The sequence below is a fragment of the Ahaetulla prasina genome, chromosome 7, assembly GCF_028640845.1.
Source record: "Ahaetulla prasina isolate Xishuangbanna chromosome 7, ASM2864084v1, whole genome shotgun sequence".
NCBI classification, from domain to species: Eukaryota; Metazoa; Chordata; class Lepidosauria; order Squamata; family Colubridae; genus Ahaetulla; species Ahaetulla prasina.
The window spans coordinates 28,529,201-28,543,994 of NC_080545.1; the positions used below are offsets into that span (position 1 = coordinate 28,529,201).

The 14,794-nt window shown below is 40.3% G+C and overlaps 1 protein-coding gene across 3 annotated transcripts in view; it reads right to left on the minus strand.

Annotated features, from left to right (window-relative positions):
* The window catches only part of PTPRZ1 (protein tyrosine phosphatase receptor type Z1), a 135,265-nt gene that overhangs the window by 35,494 nt on the left and 84,977 nt on the right, over window positions 1–14,794 (minus strand). For all 3 annotated transcript variants that reach the window (XM_058191331.1, XM_058191332.1, XM_058191333.1), the window contains exons 8-10: window positions 13,346–13,496; window positions 11,296–11,480; window positions 1,341–1,467 (exon numbers count right to left, since the gene is read on the minus strand). In XM_058191331.1, coding sequence (XP_058047314.1) covers window positions 1,341–1,467; window positions 11,296–11,480; window positions 13,346–13,496 — 463 coding nt within the window. The remainder of the gene's footprint in view (window positions 1–1,340; window positions 1,468–11,295; window positions 11,481–13,345; window positions 13,497–14,794) is intronic.

The following is a 14,794-nucleotide window of genomic DNA, read 5'->3' on the forward strand; positions in this document are numbered from 1 at the left end:
GAAAGGGACAAGAAGAAAGACTCTGAAATGCAACTGAAGCTTTTTCAAGTTCATCAGAATAAGTCTGTCTAGGACAAAATAATTGTTGAGCTTTCTATAACAAAGAAGTTTCCTAACGTCATACTTCCTTGCTTGGAAGAAAACAAATGTTGAATAGGTTTATGAGTTGTTTGTTGATAAAGGGAATAACAAATAAATTTAATCTTATTAATTCATTTATTTATTAATCTTATTAATTCATGCTACTCTGATTGAAAAAAAAGAGTAAAAACTATCAACTTAAAGCTGTTTGGAAATATATTTTTTAAAAACAACAGCAACAAAAAATATTACAACAAGCAAGGGAGCAAATTCAGTGTTTCATGAATGGATGTTTGTTCTCTTGTTGAATCCTGAAAGTTCACCAACCCTTCTGAACTAGATTTAAAACAGAAAGGCGAGCATCTATGAGAAGAAAGAAGAGCATCTATGAAAAGAAAGGGAGAATTTGTTCTGCTGGGGAAAAAAAAAGTTAAATACAACCATATTTATGGTTCTGAGTCATCATAATACATTTGCTCAAAGAATATTTCACAGAAATTCACTCCTTCCAGCAAATGTGCAATAGCACTATTGTTTAACATGAAAGTTGAAAATTTTTAAGAAATTAGTGACAATACAATAGATACTAGCTGCAGTATTGGATAATTCATTTCAGTGGGAAACAGATGAAACAAGTGAGTCATATTATGTCTTTCAAGAGTGAAAATAAAGTTTTGAAATAAGTGCAATTAATTGTTAGTCTTCTGATTTCAGCAATTCAACATTAAGAAGCAAGGGAATTCCATCACCACTGCACTGAAATCTCATTTCAGAAAAGCAACATGCAATGGAATTTCAGAATCATAAGAACAGAATTCGTTAATTACTATGTCCCGTGTCACAGGCCTTTCCTTAATAAATAAAAATTAATCATGTTTTATACATTCTTTTAATCACAGACACTTATTTTTTATCCAATTGGAATTATGTTGAGTAGGAATCTGAATCTAATAATATTCAGATTCAAAATAATAATATTCAGAATAATGAATTTAATTTATTATTTTTAAAAGTAATCTTTGGCATATTTTATATACTAGCTCATAATAAAATTTATAATGGACCCCCAGATATTTTTTTTATTCTAAAATAATAAATCTGGTTCTAACATTTCAAAGGAATCTTTGAAATATCTCAGAAAATGAGATATTTAAGGTGAAGAACTCTGATATAGAAATACCATTGCATTTGTTTTGAGCTGGTTTGCAAGTAAAAGACCATTGTGGATTTTAAAGTAAAATTTACCTTTATAAACTTACCTGGGTCATCTAAAGGCATGTCAACAATAACTTGATCACTGTACTTTCCATATAGACCATTAGCACAAACAGCAACTATCTGAAGAATATAACTTGTGTTGGGAAGCAGGTTATTCAGAATTGCTCCCTGAAATGATTTAAATTCATAAACCATATTTATTACTTTCTGTATTTCATATAAAGTTACATATTACATATTTCTTTAGTCATAGAAAATTCCACCGACAAGAAAAGGCTTTCAAATTAACTTAATGTAAAAATAAATATGCAATTTTAATCATTCCAACACTTCAACTCATAGGTCATTATATGAAAAACAACAACTGAAAATTAATTGTTAAGCATTGACTGAATAGCCACAATGCAAGATTCTGTAAAGGTTCCACAACCAACTAGTAGGTTGGACTCTGTTCAAGATTGAAGTATATTTTTATGTGTCTCTACATGTATGTTTAGAGTAGATATATGTTTATCTGGGTATTATATATTCAGTATATATTATTGCAACTGTGATTTTTTTCTCATAATATTCAAGCAAAATGTTTTTGTTTATGTTCCTCATGGGTCATTAACGATGGCTGCAAACTTAAACACATTTAAATTCAGTGGTACAAGAATTCCTCGAGTTATGACCAAAACTGGGGGTAGAATTTCCATTCCTAAGCAAGGAAGTGAAGCAAATAACTGCATTTGTTAAATGAATCATGCAGTCATTAAGTGAATCTGGCTTCCCCCATTGACTTTCCTTGTTGGAAACTGGCTGGGAAAATTGCCAATGGTGACCACATGACCCTCTGATGCTGCAAGTGTCATAAATACATTTATTTTTTTTTATTTTATTTTGTCACAACAATATATGTAGGTATCATACAAAAGATTATATAGTATATAAACACATATATGAGTAAATATAAGGAGGTATAAGCATATATATATAGGAAGAAGAAAAGACAAAAAACAATAGGACAGGAACGGTAGGCACGTCTGTGCGCTTATGCACGCCCCTTATGGTCCTCTTAGGAATGGGGTGAGGTCAATATTAGAAAGTTTTTGGATAAAACTTTTAGGATTATGGGAAGAGACCACATGCCAGTTTCCAAGCGTCTGAATTTTGACAAGGCCAAGAGGATGCTGCAATCAGGGTGAATGGGATAGTCACTTTTTCAGTGCTATTGTAACTTCAAATTAATAGTTTCAAATCAAGGACTGCCTGTACTTCATCTGCATAGTTTATTTAACATCATTGCAATCAATTTGGAAATAGACAGTATTTGTGTTAACATATGTGGACCCAGCGTGAGCAGCACGGTGGCCTAGAGGTGGAGCTCTCATGTCACAATCGTGAGGCTGTCAGTTCAATCCTAGGTAGCAGCAGATATTTCTCTCTCTGGGCACAACGTGAAAATATCTGCTGCAAACTCTGCATAGGCATCAGGAAGGGCATCCGGCTAGTAAATGTTCAGCTTCATAATTAATTTTTATTAATTTTTATCGGGATTGATTGTATTTTAAAAATTGGGCCAAGTTTAATAAGTTTTTTAATGTATGTTTTTAGTATTGTGTCTTTACTGTTTTTTATCTCGGCTGTAAACCGCCCTGAGTCCTTCGGGAGAAGGGCGGTATACAAATTAAAATATTATTATTATTATTATTATTATTATTATTATTATTATTATTATTATTATTATTATTATTATTATTATTATTATTATTATTATTATTAAGTCACCCCAGCTCTACCCAATGCAAGGGATGACAGGAAATATGACTTTTGTAACAGAGTGGTTAACGCTTGGAACACACTACCTGACTCTGTGGTCTCTTCTCAAACTCCCAAAAGCTTTAATCAAAAATTGTCTACCATTGACCTCACCCCATTCCTAAGAGGACTTATAAGGGGCATGCATAAGTGCACAAAAGTGCCTACCATTCCTGTCCTATTGTTTCTTTTCATTATATATACGCTTATATCAGGGGTGAAATCTAAAAATTTTCCCTACCGGTTCTGTGGGCGTGGCTTAATTGGTGGGTGTGGCTTGATGGTCAGGTGACTGAATGGGCATGGTCAATAATAATAAATAATAAAAATAATAAAGTATACAAAACTTGGGAGGCACCGGTCTACTTTCTTTAAAAATAGAGGCACCGGTCTACCAATTACTTTTTACTGAGAGGCTCCGGTCTACCTTCTTTAAAAACAAACCCCAGTCTACCAATTGCCTTTTACTGACAGGCCTCAGTCTACCTTCTTTACAGACCCCGGTCTACCAATTGCCTTTTACTGACAGGCCCCTGTCTACCTTCTTTAAAAATACTACAGTGCTAATCAGCTGTAGTGCAGCCCTTTGAAGTGCCGTGACAGACGGGCAGGTATGGCGGAAGCAGGGGCTCGTATCATGTTCGGGGAGTGCGTTCTCGCTGTTTGAAAGCGATACAGCACTCCGGGCCCCTTGGCTTCACTCGGGTCCCGAGTGGCTATATCCCTCGGAACTTGGACCTTCGGTTGATATTATGTAATGCTAGGTCCGTCATGAATAAGGCCCCACTCATATTCGATCTTATTCAAGAGGGGGGAGCGGACCTAATGGGCATTACGGAGACCTGGCTGGGCACGGAGGGGGGGGTTCCCCTCACTGAGATGTGCCCGCCGGGTTTCCGTGCGTTTCATCAGCCGAGGGCCCAGGGTAGGGGTGGGGGGGTAGTGGTTGTCATTAACGAGAGTCTAGATCCGAGGGAGGTTGCTGTCCCGCAGATAGCCGGTTGTGAAACCCTCTTCGTGAGGTGGGGCCGGGGGGTGCAGGTGGGCTTGCTGATCGCGTACTTGGCTCCTTGCTACGTGACGGCAGCCCTGCCCGAGCTGCTGGAGATGATAGCCGGGACGGCGGTTGAGACCCCCAGAATTATGGTCATGGGGGATTTCAACTTGCCGTCGGCGGGCGATTCGTCAATGGTAGCTCGGGAGTTCATGGCTTCCATGACGGCCTTGGACCTGACCCAGGTAGTTGCGGTCCCCACCCATGTCGGGGGTAACACACTGGACCTGATTTTCGTCTCGGGACAGTGGCTAAATGATCTGGAGTTAGGGGAATTAATATCTCAACCCTTGTCATGGTCAGATCATTTACTTCTTCAGCTAGACTTTTGGACCGCTACACCTCACCGCAGGGAGACGGAACCGGTTCGATGGTTCCGTCCCAGGCGCCTGATGGACCCCGAGAGGTTTCTAACGGAGCTTGGGCCATTTCCGAGGGAGTTAGCCCACGGCTCAGCTGAGGAACTGGCTGCCGCCTGAGATGAGGCGGCCGCTGGCGCCTTAGACCGCGTCGTGCCTTTGCGGCTTCTGACCCGGCGACGAACTCGACCAGCTCCTTGGTATAACGAGGAGCTGAGAGAGATGAAGCGCCGGAAAAGAAGCCTAGAGAGCGCCTGGAGCTCACGCAGGGGGCTCGGGAGGATCCCTTACAGGGACGCGCTGAGGATTTTGTTCAGTATCTGTCTGATAAAATCACTCAGATTCGGGACGGCTTGGACATTGATTGGATAGATTCAGGTGGGATGGCGGAGACAGGTCTTGAGAATGTTATCTGGGCTGAGTTCGACCCTGTGGCTCCTGAGGACATGGACAGGTTGTTGGGCAGGTTGAACTCCACCACATGTTTATTGGACCCGTGTCCCTCCTGGATGGTGCTGGCCACTCGGGAGGTGACATGAGGCTGGCTCCAGGAAGTTACCAACGCTTCTTTGTTGGAGGGTGTCTTCCCTGCCACTTTGAAAGAGGCGGTGGTGAGGCCCCTCCTCAAGAAGCCCTCCCTGGACCCGGCTGTTTTAGCGAACTATCGTCCAGTCTCCAACCTTCGCTTTTTAGCAAAGGTTGTTGAGAGTGTGGTGGCATATCAGCTTCCTCAATACCTGGAGGAAACTGTCTATCTGGACCCGTTCCAGTCCGGTTTCAGACCCGGATACAGCACCGAGACCGCTTTGAAAGAGGCGGTGGTGAGGCCCCTCCTCAAGAAGCCCTCCCTGGACCCGGCTGTTTTAGCGAACTATCGTCCAGTCTCCAACCTTCGCTTTTTAGCAAAGGTTGTTGAGAGTGTGGTGGCAAATCAGCTTCCTCAACACCTGGAGGAAACTGTCTATCTGGACCAGTTCCAGTCCGGCTTCAGACCCGGTTACAGCACCGAGACGGCTTTGGTCGCGTTGGTGGATGACCTCTCGAGAGCCCGGGACAGGGGTTGTTCCTCTGTCCTAGTTCTATTAGATCTCTCGGCGGCTTTTGATACCATCGACCATGGTATCCTGCTGCGACGGTTGGGGGGATTGGGAGTGGGAGGCACCGTGTATCGGTGGTTCTCCTCCTATCTCTCTGACCGTTCGCAGATGGTGTTGGCAGGGGGGCAGAGGTCGACCCCAAGGCACCTCACTTGTGGGGTGCCTCAGGGGCCTGTTCTCTTGCCTCTCCTGTTCAACATCTATATGAAACCGCTGGGTGAGGTTATCCGTGGTTTCGGGGTGGATTATCATCTGTACGCTGATGACACCCAGCTGTACATTTCCACCCCGAACCACCCCAATGAAGCCGTTGAGGTGATGGGCCGGTGTCTTGAGGCCGTACGGGTCTGGATGGGGAGGAACAGGCTCCGACTCAACCCTTCCAAGACAGAGTGGCTGTGGGTGCCGGCGTCCCGGTACAGTCAGCTTACACCATCGCTGACTGTGGGGGAGGAAGTACTGACCCCCAGGGAGGAAGTGCGCAACTTAGGCGTTCTCCTGGACGACCGGCTGTCCTTAGAGGATCATTTGACAGCCGTCGCCAGGGGAGCTTTTTATCAGGTCCACCTGATTCGCCAGTTGCGCCCCTTCCTTGACCGGGACGCCTTACGCACGGTCACTCACGCCCTCGTCACTTCCCGCCTGGACTATTGCAATGCTCTCTACATGGGGCTCCCCTTGAAGAGCACCCGGAGGCTCCAGTTAGTCCAGAATGCGGCCGCGCGGGTGATAGAGGGAGCACCGCGTTGCTCCCATATAACACCTATCCTGCGCGGCCTGCACTGGCTACCGGTAGTCTTCTGGGTGCAATTCAAGGTTTTGGTTACCATCTTTAAAGCGCTCCATGGCTTAGGACCGGGATACCTTCGAGACCGCCTTCTGCCGCCAATTGCCTCCCAACGACCTGTGCGCTCCCACAGAGTGGCCCTCCTCAGGGTGCCGTCGACCAAACAATGTAGGTTGGCGACCCCCAGGGGGAGGGCCTTCTCTGTGGCGGCACCAGCCCTATGGAATGAGCTTCCTCCAGGATTACGACAACTCCCTGACCTCCGGACCTTCAGACGTGAACTGAAGACTCTATTATTTCAGCGTGCGGGACTAGCCTAAGAACAAAATGTTTTAGCTAAATTTTAATGGGGGCTTTATTGGTTTTTACTGTTTTAGTGATCAGGCTATGATAATATTTAGTTTTAATCTGGATTTTAAGGTTTATTTATTATATTGTTTTTATATTGTTTTAATATGCCTGTGAACCGCCCTGAGTCCTACGGGAGATGGTGCGGTATATAAGTTTGATAAATAAATAAATAAATAAATAAATAAATAAATTTAAGTCATTTAATCACCACCGGGTGCTTCAGGGACAGAGAAGAAGAACAGCGAGGCGTGGGCAGTGGGGGGGAGCCAGGGATTTTTGCTACCGGTTCTCCGAACTACCTGCCCCCATTGCTACCGGATCACGCGATCCGGTCCAAACCAGGAGCATTTCACCCCTGGCTTATATGTTGTATAGTTATTTCATGCTTATGCTTATATATACTGTTGTGACAAAATAAAAAAAAATGCGGACTCAGTATACCAGTAACACTATTGGTATAGGCTACAAAAACCACCAACTTTTCGTCTTGCAAACTGTATTAAAGATACAGATGACTGAGACTTTCACAGTCTCATCTGTCTGTTATAGGTTTCCCACTTTTAAAAAGCGTATCTGAAAATGACCTGCGAGGCAATCTACAAGATGGACTAGTAGAAAAAAGTGGGCAGCAAATCTTCCTTTTTCTTAAGATCCTTTAAGCTAACTTATCTAAGATTTGGAATGAGTCTATTCTCCAGTTATGCCTATGTCCCACTTCATTGTGTTATACAGAATCCAGAGAGTTTTTAAAGTGTAGATGGAGAAGCAGCAGCATTTGGAAATTTACTTCATGCAGACTTTTAAAACTTTTTAAAGTTTATTTATTTTGGTACTGAGGATAGTATCTCTAGCTAAGCCCTAGAGGTTTTGTATTAGTATATGATTATATGCAGCTGATTCACAGAGGAATTACCTTATAACATTATAACAACCATTTATAAGATAATCAGATGATATTTTTGATACAATCCACAAGGACATTTAACATTAAAATGGGAGTAAGCATAAAAACATTTGGAGTTAAAAGCTGCACTGAATGTCCATTAAGGCAAGTAATCAATATGAAATTGAATATCATTGGCTTAAATGATGGGTGAACTGCACAACACTGATTTTGTCATCATTTGTGATAGTAAGTTGTTTCAGATGAGTAATTATTTGTTCAGATGAGTAAATTATAGATTTTTCTTATGCTTCTGATAATACATTTATTTATTTATTTATATTTATTTATTTATTTATTTTGTCACAACGGTATATATAAGCATAAGCATGAAATAACTATATGACATATAAGCATATATATAAGTATAAGCATGGAATAATTATACGAGTTGGATACAATCAAGGGGAACATTAGGACAGGAACGGAAGTACGTTGGTGCTCTTATGCATGCTCATTACAGACCTCTTAGGAATGGGGTGAGGTCAATAGTAGATACTCTTTGGTTAAAGCTTTGGGGATTTTGGGAAGAGACCACATAGTCAGGTAGTGCATTCCAGGCATTAACAACTCTGTTACTGAAGTCATATTTTCTGCAATCAAGATTGGAGCGGTTCACATTAAGCTTAAATCTATTGTGTGCTTGTGTATTGTTGCGATTGAAGCTGAAGTAGTCTTCAACAGGAAGGACATGGTAGCAGATGATTTTATGAGTTATACTCAGGTCATGCCAAAGGCGGCGTAGTTCTAAATTTTCTAAGCCCAGGATTTCAAGTCTGGTAGCATAAGGTATTTTGTTGTATTCAGAGGAGTGGAGAACTCTTCTTGTAAAATATTTCTGGACACGCTCAATTGTATTAATGTCCGAAATGAGGTGTGGGTTCCAGACAGGCGAGCTGTATTCAAGAATTGGTCTTGCAAATGTTTTGTATGCTCTGGTTAGTAGTATAATATTTCTGGAGAAGAAGCTACGCAAGATTAAGTTTACAACTCTTAAAGCCTTTTTTGTGATGTAGTTGCAGTGGGCTTTGGCACTTAAATCATTTGATATGAAAACTCCAAGGTCTTTAACGGGGTGAGGGTCATCTACAAGGTAATGTCCATCAAGCTTGTATTTAGTGTTCTGATTCTTTTTTCCAATGTGTAAGACAGAGCATTTGTCTTATTGTAAGAGATTTATGTATTTATTTATACAGGTTATGTGACTGCCAGTCTGCTGCAATGATCCTGGCAGGCTAAAAGTAATAAAGCAAAAGGAACACCTAATAGAACAATTTTAAAACATCTGCAATAACAATTCAATCCCTTCAATCTTACAACAGGCAGTATATAAGCAAATCACCCACCAGGTTCATGCTTGTGGGAAAAGTCAAATCTTTTAAGGTTTACAAAGTTGAGTTTACAAAGGGGAATTGCTCCTCCACAGGTGCTGGGACAGAGAAAGCATGTCTGGATCTTAAGCATATCTGCTTAATAGATGAGACCTGGAGTGGGCCAACCTGTTCCATCTGATAGGTTTAGCAGAAACAATAAAAAAGGGTGTTCCACAAACAATTTTTCTCTAAGACTTTATAGCAATCACCATCACCTGGATTTGCACTCAGAAGCTTACTGGGAGCTAGTTCACCTCATGAGGCATTGGTTTTAGATGGGCATTTCAAGCTGCTCTTAATGCCACGATCTGGATCAATTGCATCTTCTAAATGTTCTTAAAGGCAGGCCCATGTAGAGCAGATTGTAATAATCAAAACAGAAGGGAACTAAACCAGGAATGACTATGAGAAAGTACTGTAGTTCAAGAAATGAACTACAGAATCAGGGCATGATTAACCCTGCAATTAACCATGAGTGCAGAAAGAGATCCAAGCAGCATATCAACTCCGTTTGGGGAATGTAACTCCACTCAGAGTTAAAGAGGAAAAACCTTCAGATCCAGGAGTGTTCTCCAAACCCATAGCCATTGATATTGCCAGAGTTGAGCCAAAGTTATTCCCTATCCCCAGACACTGACAAAATGCCAATTCAAGTAATTCTTGATTTACGAGCATAACTGGGACCTGAATCTTGGTTGTTGAGTGACGTGATCATTAAATGGTATGTCATGTAACTGTTTTGCTTAATAACTGAAATCCCAGTACTCCTAGTTGTGGCTCTTCAGTGATCTTCTGAGTTATTTAATGGACGGAGTCTGAGGTAAAGGGTGTAGGAGTGCTTCAGGGGGGTGGGACAGGTCGTGTAGGAGCCTGGGTCAGTTATAGGACCCACCAGCATGTTGAGGCAGGAAGCATGAGCCTGCTTCCTGCCTCAACATGCCCAGCAAACCAAGAAGAACAGGAGGCTCAGGCCCAAGCCTCCCCCCCAATTCTACTAATGTTCATCAGCAGGTGAGATCAATGCTATTACAGTGCTGTAAAGGTAAAGGCAAAGGTTCCCTTCGCACATATGTGCTAGTCGTTGCCGACTCTAGGGGGCGGTGCTCATCTCCGTTTCAAAGCCGAAGAGCCAGCGCTGTCCGAAGACGTCTCCGTGGTCATGTGGCCAGCATGACTCAACGCCAAAGGCGCACGGAACGCTGTTACCTTCCCACCAAAGGTGGTCTCTATTTTTTCTACTTGCATTTTTACGTGCTTTTGAAACTGCTAGGTTGGCAGAAGCTGGGACAAGTAATGGGAGCTCACCCCATTACATGGCAGCACTAGGGATTCAAACCGCCGAGCTGCTGACCTTTCGATCAACAAGCTCAATGTCCTAGCCCCTGAGCCACCGTGTAACCAGGTCTAAAATCTGGCTGAAAAGTGTTCAGATAATCAGCATGGATACTTCAATCATCATCATTCCAAGCTTCTAAGGCCCTGGTGGAACCATGTACCAGAGCACCAAGGCAAGACCAAGTTCCCTCTGAAACCCAATAAGAATCCATCAGGTGCTGGGGTAGACTATCCAACTAGATCCTATCATCCTGCAGTGGAGCAGTCACAGATTACTCCAAGACAAATAGGGAGAGATGTGTTCATGTCATGGCATTAAAAGTGACATCACTCTGTTCCAGATCATGTTACCATAGACCTGAATTAAAAACCAGATCTAAAACATAATCCCAATTGTGAGTTAGGCTAGAGATAAACAGGCTACCATGATGACCTTATATTCCTGGTTCGTTTCTAGGTCCATATCCATGGATGGAAGGCTCATCTTCACTAGTACCATAAACCTGGGAAACTCCACTACTAATCCACTTGCAGATTCCAATAGATAGGCAGATTACTATGTGCCTGTGGGGATGGTATATTAATCTCATAATCAGACCAATTTCACCAACAGGGTGCCAATTATTTCTGTGGCAAGATCTTTTTTATACCAATATTTACACAATCCATGAACTGTCTTAGTAAGGGAATGGTTGTAAGGAATGAGATTGGGCTTTAAGGTACTGCATTAGGTGAAACCAACTTGGTAAGCAAAAGCTGTCATAACAATTATCCTGCTGAAGCATTTTAAATTCAAGTTTATCCTAATCTAATCCACTATATTTGTGCAATCCCATACATTTTGATTCTCAGTTCTATAGAATATCTTCACAGAAAACCTTTTAAAATGTCATTTACCAAGTCCTGATAACCATCTGTTAGAAATTCATGTTTTGTCTGGTCTTCTCCTTCCAACTGTTGGTAAAAAACAGCAAATTTTTCTATCATTGTGTCATATACAACTCGTGGTCTTTCCCAAGTAACAAGAAGACTGGTATAGTTCTTTGGATCGGCTTGAACATTTTCTGGTTCTAAGCTGCAAACTTAAAAAAAGAAAAGGTGGTTTACAAGTTATAGCAACTATGTATTAAAAAATAACAACTATAAGATAGACCTACAGAGAGAAAATTCACATTTATGGCTTTCACCCATAAAATAAATATAATTTTTAATTAAGCAATATATAGTCCTCCTCCCCAAAAGACTTGAGTACTATACTCCATAATCCACACTAGAGCTGTTACTAGAACTGTTAGCCTCATTTTTTAGTTGTCATACTGTAATATATTTCTTTATATAGTATGAGTTCTTATATAAACATTTTAGAAGCACATGTTAACTTGTGAAATTTATGTCTTTTAAAAATGGGAATCGAATAAATATGATGAGGAAATAAATAAAACTTGTACTATTGCTGTGATATAATTGCATGAACTAGAACGATAAAAATAACCAAGGAATTGAGATGAATAATTGATATGATCATCTCTGTTACAAATATATGATACTACCCTCCTCACATTTTTTTAAGCTTGGAGATTTAATCTGGAAATCCCTTCTCATTTTAAGACAGAAGATCTTACCTCAGACTATGAGACAGTGTTTGGTTTTCAAAAAAACAACAGTGGTCATTCTATATCTAATTAAGTATAGAATTGCTGTGAATGCTTGGATAATTTGGGTGCAATGAAAACACGTTCTGTAGTATTGTAGTAAAAATCAATGATTCCCCCCAGGCCAGAAAAGCTAAACTGTCTTTAATTAGATTTAAACTAGTTCAATGGAGCCACCTTAAAATATAAATTGGCCTAAATTCAGACAAAAAAGCCTTAACTCATTTATTGAGATGTCACCATAGCCCAATCAATTTTCATTAAATTGATTTCACTTGTTTTTATGTGTTTTTCTCTAACATTATTTCAGAATTTATCTTTTGAACACAAGAGGGCACTCACTACTCGGTATAGCTTTCCAATATTAAACCTGCATAATAAAATAAATTTTAAATTGGTATTTTCCCCATTTTATTAAACTGAAGTTTAATAACACAATCTTATTTAATGTGTGACCCATTTAAAGCTTCTTTTAGAATAAAACAAAAAACAGATAATGTATTAATGAACATTTGCCTGATTTAGTTACATATTCCTTTGTTAAGACTGAGCAGATACTCTGAGCACTTGATTTATCCAGTGGGCAAAAAAACTGTCACTCAGTTGTATTAATTGCTTTTTGGCCTTTGGTTAACTAAGCTCATTCACAGTGTGGTTGGATTATACTAAAACAACAAATCATGGAATCTATGTGGAATGAGTTGTGTGACAAATGTGTGTGTGTGTGTGTGTGTGTGTGTGAGACCAATTACCACAGTTTATATACTTGTTTTAGATCTCAGGATGGAAACACAAAATTGTGGCATTTGCAAGATGCCATTATCACAAATGGATGACACTTATCTAACATCCACACTTTTTGCTGTGAACGGGAGTTATATCTATTGCAAGTGATAGCTCACTTAACCAAGGTGAAGGTAATATGAGCAGCCTTATATAATCTGGTGTTTTCCAAATGTGCAAACAGTCCCAAGGTATCTAGAAGGCACTAGCCTGATGTAAAGGCATGTACTTATGTGTGCATCCTCAGGACTATGTTGATATAGCTTCAAAAGCTCAACTGCATGACAGATAATCATGCTGTACAAATTTTCAAGTTTGGGCAAGATTGAATTTATTTGCCCATTTATTTTTTGTTCCTTGCTTCATGCCTCACAGCTAATTAGCACAAGAGATAATTGTCTTAAAACTCTCTGCATATGGACAATTGAATAAGGATCTCTTATTGTTTTCCTTAGGAGCAATTCACTGTGGCAAAAATTATGCTTAAGCCCACAATATTAACACACAAGTACCTGCTTCATGAATTTCTTCTTGTCCAGTGTATGATGAAAATACTTGGCCGGAAAACTTATGCTGTTGATCTCTAAAATTATTTTGTAGATAGTCCATTAGCATCACATAACCAGATTGCTGCATGGTTAGAACATCACAAAACACTGACAGCTGGAATAAGACAAGAAATGGAAACACAGAAGGAATTTAGTAAGGAATACATTTTTGAAAAGCTACATTCAGATGATGGAGAAATATGTATTACTTTAAATGTTATGTTGCCTGATTCTTCCTATATAATATTTTTGTTCAGCAGAACATTAGTTCTTTAGAACTAGAGCATTCATAAACTATGGACAAACATTTAAAAAAATAAAAATTTGAATCTTTCTAGATAAATATATCAAGGTTGCTGACTTTATTATTAAATTCTTTCCATACCTTCCATTCCAATGGACCCTTTTCTCTTCTTTTGTCACTATAGTTCTAAAGAAACTCCAATGTATTGTGCAGGGATTTTCACTTTGATGCCACCCCCCATTTCATTTTAATCTCCGAGCAATTGCACTGGCTTCCTGTGGTCTTTCGGGTGCGCTTCAAGATTTTGGTTACCACCTTTAAAGCGCTCCATGGCTTAGGACCTGGGTACTTACGGGACCGCCTGCTGTTACCTTGTGCCTCCCACCGACCCGTACGCTCACACAGAGGGCCTTCTCAGGGTGCCGTCCGCCAAGCAATGTCGGCTGGCGGCCCCCAGGGGAAGGGCCTTCTCTGTTGGAGCTCCTACACTCTGGAATGAACTTCCCCCCCGGTTTACGTCAATTGCCTGATCTTCGGACCTTTCGGCGTGAGCTGAAAACGCACCTATTTATTCAAGCGGGACTGGATTGAAATTTTATTAGGGTATTTATGTTTTAAGATTTTAAATGGTTTTAAAATTTCGGCCACATTATAATATTTCTTTTTAACTTCTTTTTAATGTTTATATATTGAATTTTTACTTGGCTGTACACCGCCCTGAGTCCTCCGGGAGAAGGGCGGTATAAAAATCGAAATAAATAAATAAATAAATAAATAAATAAATAAATAAATAAATAAATAAATAAAAGAAACACACTCAGAACCTCATTTTGTCATTCTTTTTGTCAATAAAAGAATTCAGATGTACATCAAAATGGCATTTTAAACCACAATAGAAATAAAAGGTGGTACATGAGAGGAGAAGAGAAAGAGAAGACATGAGGTAGCACACTGTAAAGTTTGAAGTTCATTCTGAGCCTTAACAAAATACTTGTTATTTGGTCAACATTGTTATAGCTACAATCCATATTATCACAACGTCAGTTTGTAGGTACAGATATTCTAATCACCAACAAGCAAATATATTTTGCTGGTTTGGAAAAGAACATGCTTTTCCTAAAGCTAGTGTAGATATAGATACCACAACTGTTTATTTTTTGTTTCACTTT